Below are 21,666 nucleotides of genomic sequence, written 5' to 3'. Positions count from 1 at the left end.
AATCACGTCCTTTTGTTTTTTGTTATTGTGATCTCAAATAAAATTTTAACCTCTACTGTAATAGAGGCATATATCGTTTTTATTGCTATGGAAGAAATAGAAGTTGATATCGAGTCGGAAGAAGTAAACCAAAATGTAGAAGAAAATAGGACTGAGTCTGCAGAGCTAAAAGTTACATCCAACAAAGACAAAGAAAGTCCTCAAAAACACAAATTTCTGCGATTACCTTTAGCTCGAGTAAAAACCATAATGAAAAAAGACACAGACTGTGCTTTACTTAGTCAGGATGCAGTTTTTCTTGTTACGAAAGCAACTGTTAGTTCTAATTTATTTTTATAACCATTTTTATTAAAGTAATCTGTTCTAGGAAATGTTCATTGAATATTTTGCAAGTGAGACAGGAAAACAACTTGCAATAATGGGTAAACGCAAGACTGTAATGAGAAAAGATGTCGACACTGTAATTCATAGTACTCCCCAGCTATGTTTTTTGGATGGAGCTCTTGATTAATATGATGAATTAGTTATTTCTTGTTGATATTTGTTTAGGAAATTGATGTAAAATAAAAGTCGGTATATTTTTTGTATAACACACATGATTGTTAATAAATAAATCTAGTCTAGTGATATTTTGTTGAATTTAAATAATCTTTCACTATATAGGGTGTCTTAACTAAATATAGGAAATTTAACCAGTTTTCCCATCAAAACCAAACTTAACCGAATATACTTCACTACCAATACGCTTTCAACTACATTTACCAATTCCGGCTAGTCGAGTATTTGGAAAAGTATTCTAGTCAAGTGTGAACTTTTTACTAAATTTGAAATATATTTTTTATGAAAGTTTAAATGAAAAAAAAAAGGTAATGTTTGAAACATATTTATTAAGCGCATAATTAATTACATAATAGGGTAGCGTTTTCGCAAAATAAAATGTTTGCTTATATAAGGAATAAAATAAAATCATTTATTGGCTTTCTTATTTCTACGACGTGTGCCTTGGGTACTATCGTTTTGTCCATATAACGTGTTAAGTAAATTTTCTAAATCAGGTCTTTCGCCATGGGTAGTGGCAGTATTCCTTCTAGGTTGGTTATTTTGTTTCCCTAAAGCAATTCTGTACTGTACATGGTGCGAATCAGGCCTAAGATGCTTTAAGCTATCTTTCTGACAGCCCGCCCACTCTGTTATGTCATATACTGAACCTTCCATACAGGCATAATAATGCCATAGAAAGCCGAAGACCTTGGCTTCTGCCCATATATCACCTTCCCTTGCAGCATGATGAATTTTGCAAGAGTTGCAGTTACGGGCAGCATAGCTAGGTCTATCTATTTTGATTCTTTTATGCCTTAGACCACAAGCGCTACATCTAATAGTGTTTGCAGCTGCCTCAACTTTCTGCTGAAGCTGTTGAAGAAGCTCCGTCAGTTCACTCCAGGCTTGAACTACTTGAGCGGACTCAACTACACCTTAAAAAGTAATACAGGGTAGATTTAAAACTTTAAATTTTTACTGAAACAAAAAAACTAGATAATAAATCTTTTTAGTAGAGTGCTTTACAATAGATTATGGATATTACAGTTATTTGTATCAGTAATGTCAAGACATGGTACGTTAAATTCTTTAGGTGAGTTTCGCATTTCTATAAAAAAAAATTAACCTTTGTTGGGAAACATTAATAGACCAGGGCGGATCTGTTGAAATATCCCACTTCTTGGATGTAGGAGGGGGCAAGCTAATTTTTGCTGAAATGCCTTCAGTACAACTCATATAATAAAAGTGTAGATCCCTAGATCTGGGCGAGGTCCGGAATATCCTCAAAATTGCAAAAATATTTTAAAACATTTTTAAAAAATACCTATTTTATATGAGTTTTTTACTTATATCTTGGAACCTATGCATTTTGGAAGAATATTGAAGAGGAAAAAAGTTCTAGAATTGAATTTTGCACAATATATTGCAAGTTAAAAATGTTTAAATTTATTACCGATGTTGCAAAATAGCAACAATTGATGTAAAAAAGGCAAAATAATCAAGTTTTTTGGATAATTTTTCTAAAATATTGTAATTGCTCCGAGGGCATTCTAATTTTGATAAAAAAAAAACTTTAGAGTATAATAAAACAACACACCAAATTTCATTAAAATCGGTTCGATAGTTTTCGCAAAATAATTTTTTGAAAAAATTATTTTGCGAAATTGTCGTGTTGTCATTGTCGTGTATAATCTAATAAAAGAAAAATTCTGTTGGCATGTGATGAGGTCTCGACAAAGCAACAATGAATATGTTCTGAGCATAATATTGACAATGGCAACAAAGTATATTTTATTTATTTCTACATATTGTAATTTATATTACATGCATAAATAATTAAATTTGTATCTTTCATATAATTCTTGCTGGTGACATCGTTATTATTGTTACTGAATTGAATAAATCATTTCCAATTAGTTGCTGTTTCTTTGCTGTTAGTAAAAAACTGGTTGAAATTCAGATATCATATAAAATTTAAAGAGAGGATACGTATAGTAATCGATGCTGATCGATCTGTATTGGTAATTGACTACTTTTAGTAAATATTTAAACATAGAAATCAATTGCTTCATGAACATAATGAAATTTTAAGAAGAAAAAGAAGATAGACTGACAAGTATTACTTATTTTTAAGAAGAGTTCGTTTTATTTGTAATATATATTTACTTTGTTACTTGTTTGTTATGAATAAATATGTATTTTAATTTTAATTAGGTACAAATAATTTCGTTTTTTGATTCAATTAATAAAACATTGAAATCTTTGGTAGATAAACATTTTATTTTTACAAAATATATAACAAAAATATAGGACATTGCTAAAATATTTCTTTATAATACCTTATTAAGTTTGGTCTATACTCTACCTTGTAATAAGTCATGGAACCATGTTACATTTGAATTAAATCAACAATTTTACAAAAGTAGAATTAAATTTTACAGCAATTTTAAAATATATACCCAGAAAACTAATCGATTTTAAACAGTTATAAAATATTGATTACCTATTTTTTGTGACCTTTATAATGGAGTATATTATGTTAAAATTTTGGTTATCAATTGGTCGTCATGTTGTTTTAAACTTCTTGACATTTTGAGATACATATCATTATGACCTTTAAACGAAACAGTTCCAGATCTCTTCTGAAGAAGAGAGCGATATGACCCTCAAAGCATTGAGAAGCCTAAACCGACAACATGGCAATCAGCTTAGAAATTGTCCAACCATAATTTATCGACTATCCATAGTTAGTTTTCAGTTACACTAATATAGTATATTATTGGTTATTCAAAAAAATATGGATTGTGATATACTTTATCTTATATGAATTCCCTCCCTATCGTCTCTTTCATAATGCCGATTTTGATTTGGAGGCACATATGCAGGTATATTAATATTTTTTTTAAGCACTTCTAAGTCATCATGTAATGTCCGATCAATTTTTGTGACCCATCAATTATTCCTATAACCTCTGGAAATTCATATTGGGCAAAATATTGTTCAATTACAACTGCCTCATTACCTCGGCCATTCTATAATTTGTGGAGACNGAAGGGCCAAGCTAATTTTTTGCTAACATTTTCAAAATTGCAAAAATGTTTAAAAAATTTAAAAAGTACCTATTTTGTCTTGAGTTTTTTACTTATACCTTAGAACCTATGAATTTTGGAAGAATATCGAAGAGGAAATAAGTTTTAGAATTGAATTTTGCACAATATACTGTAAGTTAAAAATGTTTAAATTTATTACCCATGTTGCAAAATAGCAATAATTGATGAAAAAAAGGCAAAATAACCAAGTTTTTTTGGATAATTTTTTAAAAATATTTTAATTGCTCCGAGGGCATTCTAATTTTGGTAAAAAAACTTTAGAGTATGATAAAACAACACACTAAATTTCATTAAAATCGTTTATACAGTTTTCGCAAAATAATTTTTTGAAAAATCTGAAAAAATTTTTTCGAATTTTCTAAATGTTGCACAGCCTCAAATAAAGTATCTAGATTCTTGAACATTTTTTCACATAGAAAAGACCGCTCAACCTTTCAAATGGTTTTCGAAAAATTGAAAGAGTTAACACTTCTAACAATTAGATTGCATTTATCAATTTGCAATTTAGTTTTTTATCAAAAATTACAATTTTAAAGTAGGTACTCGGAAAAACGCTTCTTTTCGTTAAAAAAAAAGTTAAAAATTAAAATAATTATAATTTTAAAGTACTATTTTTTAAAATCTGTATCTGTATTTAACAAAAAAATTTATTTCCAAATAATTTTTTTTTAAATTTGTTTAAACAAAAATTATTTAAATAATTGTAATAATTATAACTAAATACATTCATATTAATAGTGTTGAAATTTATACGTAAACAAATTTTTTCCTTGAAAAAATTTAATAAGATAGGGCAAAATATACAGTATATTTAATGCATAAATAATAAACTTTGTTTATAACACAATATGTGCAAATTAGGTAGTTGGCATTACGATATTCGAATTCCTTGGCTCTCGAGACTGGATTAAAATAAAAACAAAAAAAAATAATAATAAAAGATCGAAATTGGTTCATTAGAAGCCGAGATAATGCAATTTTTTTTGTTCCTTCTCTCCCACTTTTCGTGTTTTGAGTCACTTTTTGCATGTGCGAGCTACAGCTTTTCCGCTAATTTATCTATGTTGCCGATAACTTATGGATATGAAAATTTTTTCCAGCTTGGAACTCGTTAAAACGAACCCACTGGATCAAAGATTATTGCTAAAGTGTTTATAAATTAACAGTTAATACCGATAAACTTTGATCACTTATCTCAAGAACCAATAAACGGAATTTAACTTTTTTTTTTAATAAAAGAAGCATCTTTCCGAGTACATCAAAATTATAATTTTTGAAAAAACTAAATTGCAAATTGATAAATGTAATCTCATTGTTTAAAAATTAAAAAAAAAAGTGTTAACTTTAATAATTGACTGTGGCCATCCTAATCAACCGAATTTAATTTTTCAAAAACCATTTGAAAGGTTGAGCGGTCTTTTCTATGTGAAAAAATGTTCAAGTATGTAGATGCTTTATTTGATGCTGTGCAACATTTTGAAAATTCGAAAATTTGTTTTCAAAAAATTATTTTGCGAGAACTATCGAACCGATTTTAATGAAATTTGGTGTGCTGTTTTATTATATTCTAAAGTTACCAAAATTATAATGCCTCGGAGCAATTAAAATATGTAAAAAAAATTATTCAAAAAACTTGATTATCTTGCCTTTTTTTCATCAATTATTGCTATTTTGCAACATCGGTAATAAATTTAAACATTTTTAACTTACAGTACATATATTGTGCAAAATTCAACTCTAAAACTTTTTTCTTTTTTTGCAATTTTGAAAATGTTACAGACCTCGCCCAGATCTAGGGATCTACACTTTTATTACGCGAGTTGTACCGTAGGTAATCCAGAAAAAATTTGCTAGCCCCCTGTTACATCCACCTCAAACAGATTCACCCTGTTGTATGAATGAATGAATGTATTCTAGTCATTTTAAATTAATTGAAGTGCTTGACAATAAAAGTTATGTCACAAAAGGAAAAAAGTAATAACATGAGAACAGTTCGTTTTGTGAAATAAAGTGAAATAGATCTTTTCTCTTAGAAACACTAATTGGAATTAAAAGCAGTGTTGAATTTGGTTAAGAGCAAATACCTCAAAAACAAAGAAAATAAAACATTAAAAAGGAGCCCCCATGTTAGGCAGAAATAAAAATACTCCTAGATTTAACAAAGCCAAGCCAAACCCATAATTTGAACTCCCTATGGGAATTATTATTTGTAATTAAAAAAAAAAAATCGTGAAACTGACAATATTTAAGATGACACTACAAACATATTTATAATTACTAGACAATTTAAAATAAAATTCTAATTTTCAACTCCTTAAATTTTTAAACACATGTCTGTATTAAAGGCATGTTTGGCCAAATCTTAGTTTTTACTGTTATTAATTTTTATTTATTTACATGTAATACACAAAACTAAGGGACAATTTTGTGCATTATACATAAAAATTAATCTTCAATTATCAAAGGAAATTAAATTTCGTCGCCATTGCGCAAACGAGAAAAACTCAGTCAGTTGGTCAACAATAAAACTTGATATGTGAAAACCAGGCCTCCTCAAGTGTTTTCTATATTTTTTGTATATTGAAAACTGTTTGCTCATTTACTATTGAAAGCCGAACTTGTGGTATAGTATTATTTTTTTGTGTTTGTAGTGCATCGTTCACATAAATATAGTCCATTATCATATTTGCCTATAGTAACTTTTGAATTATAATTATTTCTAATATTATTTTTGAATGTTGAAGAAAAATTGATTATATTGCAAAATAAAAATTCAGCATACCTCTGTCATAAGAAGCTCTTCTTTCAGGTTCACCAATCATGTCAAAAGCATGCACTAATATTTTAAAAGCTTCCTCGGCCCCAGGCTGATTGTTTTTGTCAGGATGTACCAAGAAAGCCTGTCGCTTATAATATTTCTTGATATCATCGTCAGTGCAAGTTGGCGTAACCCCTAATATACTGTACGGATCCTTTCCCTTGCAGGCTAGTAATCTTTTCATTGCTTCATCTCCCGTTGTAGGCATGTTAATATTATGCAGAAGCCCATTATGGACAAAATTATGACTATCCTCAGTGGGATCCGATTTTTTGCGCCCTTTAAACTTTTCCCAAATCCATGTAAAGAGACGAACCCTTTGTATTATAGAATAACTGGATTCGAGAAATATGGTCCAATGGAAACATAACCAGGACCATGAATTAGCAGCTCTAAAATGGAAATCTTTTTAAATAAAATGTTACCTGATAGAAATTAGTAAATTCATACAAACAAGAGACAAACATTTGTTCATTATAGTTTGACCAAACTCGACTGCAAAATGCGCAGATTAAGAAGAGAGTCTGTAGTAGGAGTGACAAAGACATGAGACTTTAACAGCAGAGAATGTACCGTTCGACATTCAGAGAATGAGCTATGGTACTAGTCTGATTCGTTACCTGTGTTCATCTGAAACTTGCCGACAAGATGAATTTGGTCAAGCTGTAAAATTACTGTAATTTTATTATTTGAAAATATTTAGAAATTTCATTCTAATTTTAATGTAAATTGAAATTGTCTACATTCTTATAAGTTCTTCATAAATTAAATACGGCATATCTATTATTATTAATAATTAGTTCTACATTTTAGTTACTCGGACAAAATTATATTTTTTAAATATTTTCACATATGGGATTATCATACAGAGTTCTTATAAATGTTTACAAGCCATGTGACCGTCAAGGTTAGGCAACCAATATTGTGGGGCTGGTACTGGTAACGAAATATCCCTAAACCTTGGCATCAACAATATTCATGATTCATTTACAATGAACAATGACAAACCATTACATCTACGCTCAAGATAATGCGATCGCTGATTGGCTGAATAAAATCTTGTGAAAACTTAAACCAATCACAGTCAGTGAAACAGAATGATGTATTTTAATGTAATCTTGATCTTATTGTTTTGAAAATTTTTAATTTTACCCAAATTTAATAGCAAACATGAAATAAATAAAATTACTGATCCTAACAAATTTACTGGTCACTTGGTTTGTAATCAGTTATGAAGGCTCTGTATATGCGAAAATTGAAAAACACTAAGGATATTTACTTATTTACTTAAAATTATGTATTCTATTGACTTAGTTGCATTATTAAAATACAGGGTGTTTAGTAAGTACTTGTACAAATTTTAAAGGGAGAATCTTTGACCAAATTTAAGATAAAAAGTTCATATGAACTTGGTTCGTGAGATACAGAGCGTTCAAAAACATTTTTTGTTTGGTATTTTATCTATCCACAATTTTTTGTAGCTCTTATATTGAACTATGTTGTGTATTATTAGAAATATATGTATCAGTATTATTAAGTAGGTACATAATAGATTTAAGTCTAAAAGATGATGACTGGTAAAATTTGTAAATCTTTGTGTTCAAAAGTTGCTTCTGGGGTAGTTGCTGATTAAACTCTATGTGGGCTATTATTGAGTGTTCAGACATTCCCATTAATCTGCTTATAATTTCCTTATATGATTTGTATTTAGAAGTTTTAATAAAACAAAAAATTAAAGAATAACAGATAATTATTACATTGAATTTGGCATCGGAATAACGTAAAAGTTACAAACATTGAGAAAATATTGATTGATTATGAGAATTTTTATACTACTGGATGTTACAATCCATTAAAATTTCCTTCATTTCATTCGCCTAATTTATGAAGTATTTGTCTACAAAATTGTAAATATTTTCCTTAAGAAAAAAAACATTGATGATGATTTTTCTGATTTTAAATGTCATCAAACAGTAATATATAATTGGACTCAGAAGAGAATGAGGAATATAATGCCAAAAAAAATGTTAATAGATCTGTATTAAAAAGAAAGAAGCTGACAACTGTTGACGATAGACAATATATCATAGTGAGAATCTAATTCCCTATCCAAATAGCGAAATAAAATATTATGTGGCCGTTCAAAGAAAAAAATTATGCAACTTTACCTCAATTTAACCCTGCTCTCCATTTCTCAGGATTCCAAGATAGTAATGGTAAAGTACTCAGTTTGAAACACCCTATATAAAACCTAATTTTTTTAATATGTTCTGTTAAGAAAAGTTTTAAATCCTGAATTATCATTTACAAATTCATGTTGGTGGTGAAAAATTTATTGTGGAATTGTGGAAGGATGCTATTACTTCACAGGTAGTGTGGTAGCTAATGGTCGCTCGTGTTTTCATGATTTTCATTTAAAACCTGACATTACTTATCTGGAAATGAATTTATGAATCTGCATGTTATGGTTAAAGTTTTTTATTTAAAATAATATTTAGCCACAAAAACTTATTTAGGCGATGACAATAATAAAAATAAACAATTTTATTGAGGGCTGTGTATATTCCACTAAGCGAAAATTGTTACAAAAATTCCTAAAAGGTGGAAAACTGATATATAGATATAAAACTGAAATATAATTTCTCTGCTTTTTTTTTGAAATTTTGACAAATATTTTTCAAAATTAATAAAGTAAATCATTAGATCGCTTTATGTTACATCATTTGATATTAGTTTGTAGTTAATTAGCAAAGCTAAAGTTTTCAAAAATCGATTTCCGTATGTGATGTATACTTTATTGAAGACTAAGCTTACTTTTTAAATATAAAAATAAAAATATAAATATGTACTTAAATTTAAGATATTTCACTCAATTAGACATATGAAAAAAAAAAGATATTTACTTACATATCATGACTAATGTGCATACTTAAACTGCATATATCAGAGATCAAATGAAAAAGCCATAAAATAAAAACTACAAATATTTTCCACCAGCCTTTAGTATACTGCTTTAGTTTTTGTCCAACAATTCCTAAAACAAAATATACATAATGATTATAATATGAATACAATGGAATAATGTTTATTTAACTAGGGCTGGCAATCTTAATTACACTCATAGGCGCAGACAGCCAGAGGCCATATTTGTACTTTGGGATGGCTCAGGTTGAACCTTATTATGGGGCCCTTAAAAACTAAGTCACATACAACTTTGTGAAACTTGCAGATATGTTTTGCTTGCACAATGTAATAATAATAAATAATATTAAGTAAAAACAAAAAGTTGGGAATGAAGCACTTTTTTGGTTTAAAAATCAAAATATTCAAATGCTCATAACTTATTAAGGAGTTGAATTATAAACATGAAAAAAATTCATGAAAGCTACTCTAAATGGGTACTTATACCAAAAAACCACGAAAATTAAATATGGTCCGATCACAACCTTAGCGATTTGGCATGGAATGCCCCATAAAAAGACACCTTTATTTTTAGATGCACTATCTATATTCTGAAACTATCGGAAGAGCTTTACCTATTAGAACATAGATTGAAAAATTGAATTTCTAGTAAATCTAAGTGCCAATATTCCAGAAAATGTGAACTGAAATAAACTACATGAAATCATCAAAATTTCTGTGCAAATGGAGCATTAAAAAATAGTTCCAACTTTAAGAACATGTTTAAATTGAAAGTGTATGCTAACTGTAAATTTTACTGTTTCTTTGTATGCAGAATGAAGGATAGAGGTAGATATTGAGCCTTCATAAATGTTTACAAGCCACGTGACCTCCGAGCTTAGGCAACCAACAATGCAGCCCTAAAACCTAAACCTTGGTGTCACCAATATTAATGATTCCTTTACAATGTTCAATGATAAACCGTTACATTTACGCTGGAGATAATGCCAGCACTGATTTGTTGAATAGAATCTCATGAAAAATTATACCAATCACAGACGATGAAACAGAATATTGCGTTTTATTGTAGCCTTGATCTTATTCAAGGTCCGTAGTGGCCTGGAAAACTGGGAATACCAGGAATTATATTAATTTTGAACTATGAACCCTGTTATTGTTTTAATTTTAGCGAAATTTAATTGCCAAAGTGAAGGAAATGAAATACTATTCCAAACAAAATTACTGATCACGTGGCTTGTAATCATTTATGAAGGCTCTGTAGATATCCTTCATGATGTGTGGCTAACATTTTAAGACCGACAAGTTTACTTTTATTATAATACTTTTTTTTTAGTTGGCACTTAGATCGTTTTAATATCATTCAGATTTAGTACTAGAACCAATAGAATATATTTTGTTGTGACACATAGACCATTTTTTTTGAAAATGTTAAACCATTTCTAAACAAAATAATGTAACATGTATTTGGTTGCAAATAAAGTTATCCTTCAATACAATTTTCACATAATAAAGGTCAATTAGTACTTAGTACATTCCTTCAAGATTTTTGGGACTTGGATCATTTAAAAGTTATATTTTTGATTCAGTCAATTTTTCTGGCTAATTGCTATTTTGAAATGAATGAATATACAAAGAATTCATAGTCCTATACAGTGTGTTTCCGGATGAGGTACCGCACTCTTGTAAACTTTTTTATTGTTGATTTTTCGAGAAAATTTATTCTTGATAAAAAGTTTAATAATAAAATGTACAAAGCATCCAGAAAATTTCAAAATGTGAAATTTTCCCTACACAAGATGCCTTTAATTTTTGTTTTCATTAAAAACTGTACTTAACAAAGTTGTTTAAGAACTCAAGAAATGCTTAAATACGGGGTTTGGTCAGAAAAGAACATAATTACATTTTGCAAATAAAAAACTGCTGCCATTTGTAATTATCTTACATACCATATAATTACTAAAGATATTTCCTTATCAATGTGAAAGTCAACATATTTATTTTTATTAACTGCCCACCGAATCCTTTTTATTAATAATGCTAACCCTGGAGCAACGAATTTATTTTGTGAAATGTTATGGAATCGGTAATGTTTAATTCAATACAAATTTTTAATGAAGAGTATCCAAATGTAACTGTAACTTGTAGAGCAGTTCGCAAGTTTATCATAAAATTGGATGGTTATGCAAAGAATATTAAAAAGAAAAAAAAATGATATCGATGGTGCTACTGTTGTAGTTACAGACTCTGTACAAAACTATCCAAATATGTCACTCAGGAAAAGGTCAGAAAACATAAATATTAGCAGATCTCATATTCAAAGAATTTTAATATAGGACAAAATCTATCCAGTCCTTTAGGCTTTTGTTTAAGGATGGGCGAGAAATGACGAATCCACATTCACAACTAATGGCATGGTTTCCTCTCAAAATTGTAGATGCTAGGCTAAAGATTAATCCAAATTTTTGATTGATAATACTCAAAAATTTAAAAATGTAAATGTAAGTAAATTGATCCTTAATTTTTGGAGGTAAATCTTAATCAAAATTCGTAGTTCAGAAGAAAACTAATATTTCAATATGACAGATGACCTGCACATTCCACACTTTCCAGTGAGAAACTGGCTTGACATTCACTTCCCGAACAAATGGGAGCAAAAGCAAAAAGTGTATTCAAACCATTTTGACGATAACATTAACTTAAGCAAAAAATTCATGAAACTGTTGCCACCATAAACGAAGAAATGAGTTGAATAGGAATAGGAGTTGCTTCATTGTTGTTGTTAATTTCAATTCTAATTTGTTATTTCTATTTTTTAATTAGAAAAGCTACTTTTAGTTGGATTGCAGGCTACAGTGGCAGATGTTAATGGGAGAACAATTTCTGGGCAGGTTGCCACTTTGTCGGTTTAGGTTTCTTGACATTTTGAGAGATATTTAGTTCTTTTCAAAAACTTGAAAACTTTTACAGTTACTTCTAAAGAAGACAGCGAATCTCTCGAAACTTAAACTGACGACCTGGTAATCAACCCAAAAATTGTTCTACCAAGCTATTTATATTAAATTTAAAATAACAGTTTACTTATTTTTTACAATTTCTGTCTGTTTTAAGTAAGTTAAAAATTGGGTCTCCTTATTTGCAAAATGTGATTACTCTTCTTTTTTGATTAAACCCAGGTTCTTCAGCTCTTGAACAACTTTGTTAAACAGTTTTTAACGAAAACAAAAATTAAAGGCACTTTGCCTAGGGAAAATTTGACATTTTGGAATGTTTTGGATGCCCTGTATGTTTTATTACATATTTGATTACTGACCATGGCATGCCAAGATAAGCAAAACTTTTTATCAAGAATAACTATTTCTTGAAAAAATCAACAACAAAAAAGCTTACAAGAGTGCGTTACTGCATGTGTCCCCGGGGACACACTGTATGTATACAACAAACAATCATTAATATCTACAAAAAATGTATGTTCTGGCAATATTGGTAAATGCAATTATTATTATTTCCATATATGTATGAAAATTTTAGATTTAAATTAAAATGTTTACTCTGATTACTAACCACTTTCAGGATTTCTATTAATTTTGCAAATTTATCTAGGTTAATTTTGATAAGTCCCAGAATAAATGTTGTATGGTTTTAAAATCATCACTTGAGTGCTACAAGTAAGTATCAGAGTTGAAATGTTGTCTTCAAAATTTGTTCGCTCTCAGTTATTTTAAAAGAAATTAACAACTCACCAAATGGAACATGATTTTCCCTCTTTCTAGTCCTTTGATTTCTTTTACCAGGTGGTCTTTCATTGCTTCCAAAAGAATCATTAGATTTGGGTCTAGCACTAGGCTTAGAAATTTTTTTCAAACCATTTTTAGTGCTATTAAAATTTTCACTTTTAACACTCTCAGAATCTAGATCTGCAACATCATTTACAGTTTTATTTAATTTTCGTGAACTCGACTTTGAAAAATTTTTATTATATATATTATCGTCATTTCTCTTTTTCTTCGAGTCGTCAATTTTATTAATTTGTGGATCAGCAATGTTATCCAATGAAGCCCATTTCCGACTTAAATTATTACCTTTAGATGCTTTAGCCCTGTCATTTTTAATATGCATTAAATTTTTTTCTGCAGGAATATCTCTAATATCATTATTAGTATTACTTCTATTTAGGGAATTAGTTACCTTTTGTGATTTATCACTTTTTGTATTCTTTTTGTTTTCTTTTTTTGGTTTAGTTTCTTTTGCATCATTTTTAATAGGTTTGCTAAGTGTTTGTGGAACAGGTTTTGTTAAAACATCTGAATAACTTGGACGCATTGGTTTAACTTCGGCCACCATTCGAGGTTTCCTTGTATCTCTATTAAATTGAAATTGAATATCATCCAGTGGTTGTTCAATAGGAGCCTTAAATTTTGGTTCATCAATTATTTGATGAATTACATTCGTACCAACCACATCTCTGTCCATTTGCAAATCAAATACATTAGGTTTATATGTTTCGGAGTTTCCAAAAGGTGAATATGTACCACTATTGTTAGGCACCATCCAATTGCCTACTAAATTTTCAATTAAATGAGTACGATTTGTTGAATGTGGGGTTGATTCTTGATGTTGATGCAACACATGATGATCAGGAATGTTGTTAATCTGATGCTGTATATTTTGTGGTACAAGAAGTGTATAATCCGTATTAAAAAGACCAATGTCAGGGGTACCATTTTGCATTGATTTGTACATATCATAATCAGAGAGATCGTTTACATTTTTTTTATAAGAATTGGGTTCAAAGAGATGAGGCGCTTGGGACATGAAATTAAAAGTTTGCTGTGGGTATTGGTCCATCGAGGCGTGACTAATATGGGGTTCAGAATTGTGTACATTATAATGATTGATGTATGCATTTGGCTGCTGTGTCCAATTTACTGTTTCTGTAGTTGGTGGCGGAGTAAAGCCTAAAGGAATATATTGGCCATCAACATTTTGCATTTCTGCAGTCATATTTCCAATAATTTTGTTCATAGCTTCGTTTGAACATGGCCGTTGTTTATCACTCATTATTGATGGTAAATCTATTTCTATTTTTATTAAAATATTTTTGGCACATTACACTATTAGTTTTTATTGTTTTCTCATTTTTGACAGTGACAGGTTGTTAAAAATAAAAATGTATAAAGTGGTAAAATGCCAACTCTTCAACTTTAAATTTCGATTATGCCAACTCAAACTAGCATTTACAGTTTCCTTTCTCGCGAGAAAACCACAATAGTGGAATACAATAACTATGTAAATAATAATGATTATACTCAAATAACTTTACAACACAACTCAGAGGGAAGGATTTTACTCATTTCATTGTATATACTTTGTATTGCACAATGTAGATCCTATAATGCCATTGGGTTGTCTGTTGTTGTTTCATTGTCGAATATAATAACAAAAATTATAGTGTAAGATGAATTTATATTAATTTTTTATATATTAAAATTACAGTGGCTTCCTTATACCAATATATCAAGATAGTGGTTTTATAAAGGATTAAAGAATAAAATTAAGATATTGCTACTACTGACATCTATAATTTTATTAATACTTATTTATATTCCCAGTTCGTAGTATAACTATTCGTTACTAGGTGTCACGACAATGTAGGGTGGCAACATTTTATATACAGTATGACAGTGGGTACGATTGAAGTCCTCTCATCCCTCTTCATGCCTTTAAACGGCTACCTGGTAGTCAAGGAGATTGTTATTTGACACATCCGACACATCAAATTAGATCTGACAAGTTTCTGACCTTTAGTTTATACTTATACAGGGTGTCCCGTTCATCTTTCAAAAAAACTTGTGTGCAAGTTCCTCATGGAAAAATAATAGGGGTAGTTCATGTAAAGTTTTTTTCTTAGACGCCCTGTTTTCAAGATAGAGTGTGTTGAAGTTGTTACTTTCCAAATGGTTTGCCTTAACTATCTATAAATCGTCTAAAAATAAAAATGTCAAAATTTGTACAGGAGTAAACATCAACTGTGCGTTAAGAATAATGTGCAAACGGTTTGTTTCTGAAAATCAGTGTTGCCAATAATGTAATTGGAGGGGTACAATCGAAAAAAAAAATGTTAAAAGTAAAAATTTATTACATTTCTAAATGGTTCTGTAAATTCTAAAGCATCTACAAAAAAAGGTATACTTGTCGAAATTCGGTAGCATGTACGATTTTCAAGAAAAATTAAGTTGCATAGAAGCAAATGGGGAACAGTTTCAGCATCTACTGTAGTATTTCGAGTTTTGCTCATTTATTTAATTGTGCAGCTGTTTTGTTCTGTATGTCTCCGAGTCTGTTTCCTAATATTTTCCATCAACAACAATTCAGTCCATTCAACAATTGTTTATTTTAGTAATGGTAGTGTAGTAGTTTACAAAATCTAAAATTAGTTATTAACAGATAGTTAAGGACCATAATCTGTTTATTTTGATTAACTTTTTTAAATGTCAGTTGAAACTTAAAATAAATTTAAATTTTTGTTTTTTAGTTAATAAAATGTTTTACAATGTAACTGTTTCATGTGATACGTAAGAAATTAAAATTATAGTCTTAAATGCAAATACTGTTGGTAGCTCATTCAATGGTAAAGCCCTCTTTCAATTTAATATTTTGTCAATGTACTTGCGCCGTTTTATGTGAGCAAAAAAATTTTTTCTCGAAAATGGTATATGCTACCGAATTTCGACAAGTATACCTTTTTTGTAGTATGCTTTAGAATTTATAGAACCGTTTAGAAATGTAATAAATTTTGACTTTTAATATATTTTTTTCGATTGTACCCCTCCAATTACCTGTATCGGCGACACTGCTTTTCCGTTTGCACATTATTCTTAACGCACAGTTGATGTTTACTCGTGTACAAATTTTTACATTTTTGTCTTTAGCCGATTTAAATATAATTAAGGAAAACCATTTGGAAAGTAACAACTTCAACACACTGTATCTCGAAAACAGGGAGTCTAAGAAAAAAACGTTACATGAACTACCCCTATTATTTTCCCATGAGGAACTTGCACACAAGTTTTTTTGAAACATGAACGGGGCACCCTGTATAATAGAATTCTTCTATGAAGTAAAAGATGAAGTGAAATATATTAGCAAAAAATATTAATGAGTAAGTTGTCATCCGTGAGTTGTCATAAGATTTCCTTTTGTAGATCACCCAGTAGTTTAGGTCATATTATAGCGAACATGGTATTTATGGTATGGGGTATGGGGGTGTATATTAATGAAATATATCAACACTTCAAATGAAAGTAATCGTTTCTATTTTATATGAATTATACAAGGTGTCCCATTTTAATGTGCCAGGACGCATAATTTTTTTAATTCGACTTCGACTATAAAAAAACACTTCGAACAAAAGTTATCAGGTTTCGAGGGGGCCAAATTATGGTTGAATTTGATCTTGTAGTCAATTCTCATGGTCATTTCATTGTCAACCTTGATTTTTTAAATGGAAACCGATTATTACAGTTTCGTATTCTGCAGGGAAAAATACATATTTTACGAAATTGTAAGAAAAATATGGCTTTCTATTTAAAAAGCAAAGGTTGACTTTGAAATGACCTTGATAATTGTTTTAAGGGTTAATTTCAAGGTCACGGTAACTTGATCCTCCTGAAACCTGACAACTTTTGTCAGAAACATTTTTCACCATCCTGCTTATTTCTTGAGATATTAATCTGATAATTAATATGGGACCATAGACAAAAGGAACATTAAAAGTAAAGCGAACTCTGGCGAAAGAACGAAGCATTTTCAAAAAAATGTTTCATACAAAAGTTACGTATTTTTTCCCGTAGAATAGGAATCCGCATAATAGGGATACGAATAAAAAATACGGGTTTCCATATAAAAAATCAAGGTTTACCTTGAAATGACTTTGATAATTAACTTCAAGGTCAAATTCAAGGTCACCATAATTTGACCACCTCGAAGCCTGATAACTTTTGTTTAAAATATTTTTTTATAAAGTCGAATTAAAAAAAAAATATGTGGCCTGATACATTAAAATGGGACACCTTGTATTATGATGACTAGAGTTATTTTTCATTTTAATAAGTATTCAGACATAAATTTAATGCAAAGTCAAGGTTAGTGTAGGAGAGTTTGGCTTTTATATTTCTTATTTCCAGTAAAAGTAAATGAAGACGAATTATAAGATTTGAATATATTTTATTGCTGTTGCTGCTATTATTAAAATGAAGACTATTTACTCATTTGATGATTATTTTAATGATGATTTTGTTGCTCTTGATAGTCCCCTAGGAATACCATGTAATGTGTGTGATGTGTGATATATTTCTTTATGTATTTTGTAATAGTGCTTTTTTGTATCTATATTATTTATTTGTAGTATTTCTTTTAATGATTTATTCACTTAGATGTGCTTTAGTTTTAACCTATTTTTAATTACTGATACTTTTGGTGTCATATTTCTTTTGTGATTTGTGTAAACATTTATCTTATGTTCTGACATCAATAAATTATTATTATTATTATATTCAAATATTTAGATAAAGCATTTATAAATCTGAAAACGTTTTACTGATTTCCCAATTTACAATAACTAAAACATAAAAATGCTTTACACTTAAAAATTATACTGGGTGGTCCAATTAAAACAGTCCACCTGAAATATTTTCAATGCAACAGGTTTTTCCGGAAAACCCCGAAACAGGTCGATTTTGGTTTCAAGGGGCACATCATTTTAAAGGTATTTCAATTCTCTCTACAAACATGCTGAATTTTTTTGTTTCGCTTTAAAATTAATGTAAAAAACCTGTTGGAAGTTTCGGTGCAATAAATCGAAAAAAAAGTTTTAATTAATTAAGTGTTCAAATTGCGACCCATTTACATCCATACAGTAATAAAACCATTGTTCAACATTTTCCCGAACATTTTGCAGCATTTCAGGGGTTATTTAATCACGTGCTACCACTATTCGGTGGCGAAGATCTTCTTAAGAGGTAGGTTTCGTTTTATAAATAACACTTTTTAAATGACCCCATAAGAAAAAGTCCAATGGTGTTAAATCAGGCGATTTTGGGGGTCATTCAATGAAACCCCTTCTACCAATCCAGTGTTCGGGAAAATGTTAATTCAAAAAGTCATGTACAGCAGCTGCTTAGTGTGGCGGAGCGCCATCCTGTAGACAAAATATCTCATTCTCTGGCATTTGATCGTCGTTTTCAAGAATCTTCACAATGGGAGGGTAGATGAAGTCTGAAGCAAATTGAGGTAAGATTCATCCGTCAAGTTATCAGGTAGAAAAAATGGACCAACAATATTATTTTCTTCTTCTTCTTCTTCTTCTTTTCTGGATACTTTGAATGCTGTTCTCTCATAAACTTCAAGATTTGAACACCAGTATCTGCAATTATGTCTGTTGACGTAACCTTTAAGAAAGAATGTGCATTCTTCAGAAATGCATGTACAATATAAAAAATTGAGATTGTTCAACATTGTATACGGCGATCTGGATCATCTTCATATTGATTATTTAATTTTTTTAATGTTTTGAAATAATGTACGAGGGGGCAGAACACAAAATACACTTCTAAGATCATAAGGTGTGTTTGTATTCCGAATTTCTCTTCAATCGGATGAATGGTTCAAAAGTTATGAGGGAAAAACGGGAAAAAAATTTCTACTTCAACGCCCTCTATCTCCGAAACGGTGCGATTTAGGAAATAAGATTATATCATGAATAAACATTAATTTAACCTGTTCTGTCGATTACTAAAATTATCCAGGTTAAACCTGAATCACTTTGTATATATTTATACAGGGTGATTTCACTTTAAATACAGAAATTGCAGGACTAGATTCATTACTAAAAAATAAGTAGAGGTTGCTCTATAAACTTTTTCCTACGGGACTCGGTATTCGAGATACAGGGTGTTAAAGTTTACAAAAAATATATATTTTTTCTGCCATATCTTCATAATGCGCTGACGGAAATAAATGAAATTTACTAAAGCGTATTTACTTAAGTAGACCTTTTATTGAATGTAATATTAATCTCGTGGCTTTAACCAGTGACGTGCCGCCTCATTTCCCCAGGAAAAGAATACACCACTGGCGGTTTTTTGTAGATATAATGTTATGTTCGGATACTGATACATTATTAAAAGAATGAAAAATGTTTCTTGGTGTTCTTTAATAGTAGCAGCCGTTTAGGAGATATTTGGACTTGTTTTTACGTTTTATTGAATTTTCATAATGAATTAATTCGTTTATTTGATAAAATCCTCCTGATTTTAACCAGTGACGTGCTACTGAAGCAGTAGAAATAATTTTGTTTCTGGAACAAATATCAAACTAAATAATAAAATAACATTAGCACTTAGGTCGGGTAAGTAATTAAGTAACGAGTTCTACAACAATTGTTCAAAACGAAGTCCTTCTGTATCAATGCACTCTTGACATCTTCTAATCAGGCTATTTATAGAGGAACTTATCACGACATGATTTTCCTTGAGAAGATTACAATTTTCCTCTATTCTTTGCCAAATTTCGTTTCGTGTTCATAAACCCAAGAAGGACTGCAGCTTCAGGAATAAATAAATCAAGCTAGTTATAATACTAAAACGAGATGATCGTAAAGCTTACTAACTGATAATGCAGACACAAGAATCAATTTCTGCAGATGGATTTTAAACAAATATGAGTATCTATCTGAACTGGCAAATAAGTAAATTATCTCCTAAACGGCTGTTACTATTAAAAAACACTAAGCAACACTTTTCATTCACTTAACGTAACAGTACCTGAATTTGACAGTATTTCTACAAAAAACCGCCAGTGGCTATTTTTTATTGGGAAAACGGAGCGACACCTTCAGTAGCACGCCACTGGTTAATGCCACGAAGTTAATATTACATTCAATAAAAAGTCTAATTAAGAGAATACGCTGTTGTAAATTTCATTCAATTCCGTCAGCGCGTTATGAAGATATGACACAAAATATAATTCCTTGTGTAAACTTTAATACCCTGTATCTCGAATACCGCATCCCCCCGGAAAAAAGTTTATAGAGCAAACTCTACTTATTTTTTGGTAATAAATCTATTCCTGCAGTTTCTATATCTAAAGTGAAATCACCCTGTATAACTTTTATTTTTTTCTAAATTCCATTTATTAACTTCCTCATCAACCAAACCCATCCTAAGGCGAGAACAAGTTGCACAACCTAGAGCGCGTTCTATGTATTCCACAATATCCAACAAAAATCCAATTATCTAGAGATATTTCAAATCTATACTTGAAATTTAGAGGGCGGTAATGTAAACCTGTATCTAAATATGCATGCACTGGCCGGGAGAAATGCGGTGGAGCTCCGTCGTGCATGAACCACACACATGTCTCTTCTTAAATAAAGTGGAACTTCTTCAAGCCGTGGAAGCATTTTTGCTTGGTCACCCAGAAGTCCGGACTTCAATTTTTCTATTTGGTCTCGAATGAAAGATATAGTTTACAAAGAATCTATTGGTTCGCATGAAGAGTTGTGACAAAGAATACAAATCGCTGCCAACGAAGTCAGCCCCAATCCCAATATGTTGTCTCAAATTCGAAAATCTCTCAGAAAACATTGTGTAAAGTATATTAGTGTCAACGGTGGATTCTACGAACAATTACTTTAAATCATTATTACGTATTTTATTTGTTTTATTGCTAATTATTATAATAACATGATGAAATACTTGGTTTGTTTCGTTTTTAATTTCTCGTATTATCAAAACATAGTGTTCGTTTTCTCGAAAACGGATCGAGATACCGAAATGAAACAAGAGTACATAATTAATGGAAAAATGATTGTTTTTTCAGGTTTTGAAAGTTTCATGTTAGACATACAGGGTAAAAGTTATTATCTATATTTTCGGTAAAATTAGTCGTAAGTGGCGCCCTCTATGAGCAACGCTGAAATTGCAATACGCATCTTATTCGTTGCTTACAAAATATAGTTTCACAAATTTTCAAGTTCCTAACCTACATATTTCGCGAAAAAACGATTTAAAATTTTAACTTTCAACACCCTGTATTTCTGAAACTATCAACTTTCGGATAATGAATGTTTGCGCCAATGGCACCATTTCACGTGTACTATTTTCGGCTTTCGATTTTCCCATTTAATCACCCTGTATGTATAGATATGAAACAGTTTAATTTGTTTAGCTGTCCCTATAACTGTTTAAGCGATATTGTGTATCATTTTTTCTGGTGGTA

At 30.1% G+C, this 21,666-nt stretch overlaps 2 protein-coding genes across 2 annotated transcripts; one reads left to right on the top strand and one right to left on the bottom strand.

Annotated features, from left to right (window-relative positions):
* Positions 1-6: 6 nt before the first annotated feature.
* On the top strand, positions 7-629 carry LOC108909569 (DNA polymerase epsilon subunit 4). The gene is made up of 2 exons (XM_018713950.1): positions 7-315; positions 368-629. Exons 1-2 carry the CDS (start codon positions 88-90, stop codon positions 509-511), a joined length of 372 nt encoding a protein of 123 aa, XP_018569466.1. The 5' UTR covers positions 7-87; the 3' UTR covers positions 512-629.
* A 268-nt stretch (positions 630-897) lies between these two features.
* LOC108909567 (dnaJ homolog dnj-5) lies at positions 898-14,536 on the bottom strand. The gene is made up of 4 exons (XM_018713948.1): positions 13,131-14,536; positions 9,376-9,502; positions 6,433-6,860; positions 898-1,475 (listed from the first exon to the last, which is right to left on the bottom strand). Exons 1-4 carry the CDS (start codon positions 14,446-14,448, stop codon positions 967-969), a joined length of 2,382 nt encoding a protein of 793 aa, XP_018569464.1. The 5' UTR covers positions 14,449-14,536; the 3' UTR covers positions 898-966.
* Positions 14,537-21,666: the final 7,130 nt, after the last annotated feature.

This window comes from Anoplophora glabripennis, unplaced genomic scaffold (assembly GCF_000390285.2).
Source record: "Anoplophora glabripennis isolate ALB-LARVAE unplaced genomic scaffold, Agla_2.0 scaffold308, whole genome shotgun sequence".
Lineage (NCBI taxonomy): Eukaryota > Metazoa > Arthropoda > Insecta > Coleoptera > Cerambycidae > Anoplophora > Anoplophora glabripennis.
The sequence above is the reverse complement of the archived record's forward strand: the minus strand, read 5'-3'. Positions and strand labels throughout refer to the sequence as shown.

Bases quoted from the DNA above. Each gene is read 5' to 3' on its own strand.
- LOC108909569 (XM_018713950.1), top strand. From the start codon at position 88: ATGGAAGAAATAGAAGTTGATATCGAGTCGGAAGAAGTAAACCAAAAT. The intron at 316-367 runs GTTAGTTCTAAT...AATCTGTTCTAG, and splicing joins TTCTTGTTACGAAAGCAACT to GAAATGTTCATTGAATATTT.
- LOC108909567 (XM_018713948.1), bottom strand. From the start codon at position 14,448: ATGAGTGATAAACAACGGCCATGTTCAAACGAAGCTATGAACAAAATT. The intron at 6,861-9,375 runs GTAAGTAAATAT...TTTCCATTTTAG, and splicing joins ATGCACATTAGTCATGATAT to AGCTGCTAATTCATGGTCCT. The intron at 1,476-6,432 runs GTATGCTGAATT...TTACTTTTTAAG, and splicing joins AAGAGCTTCTTATGACAGAG to GTGTAGTTGAGTCCGCTCAA.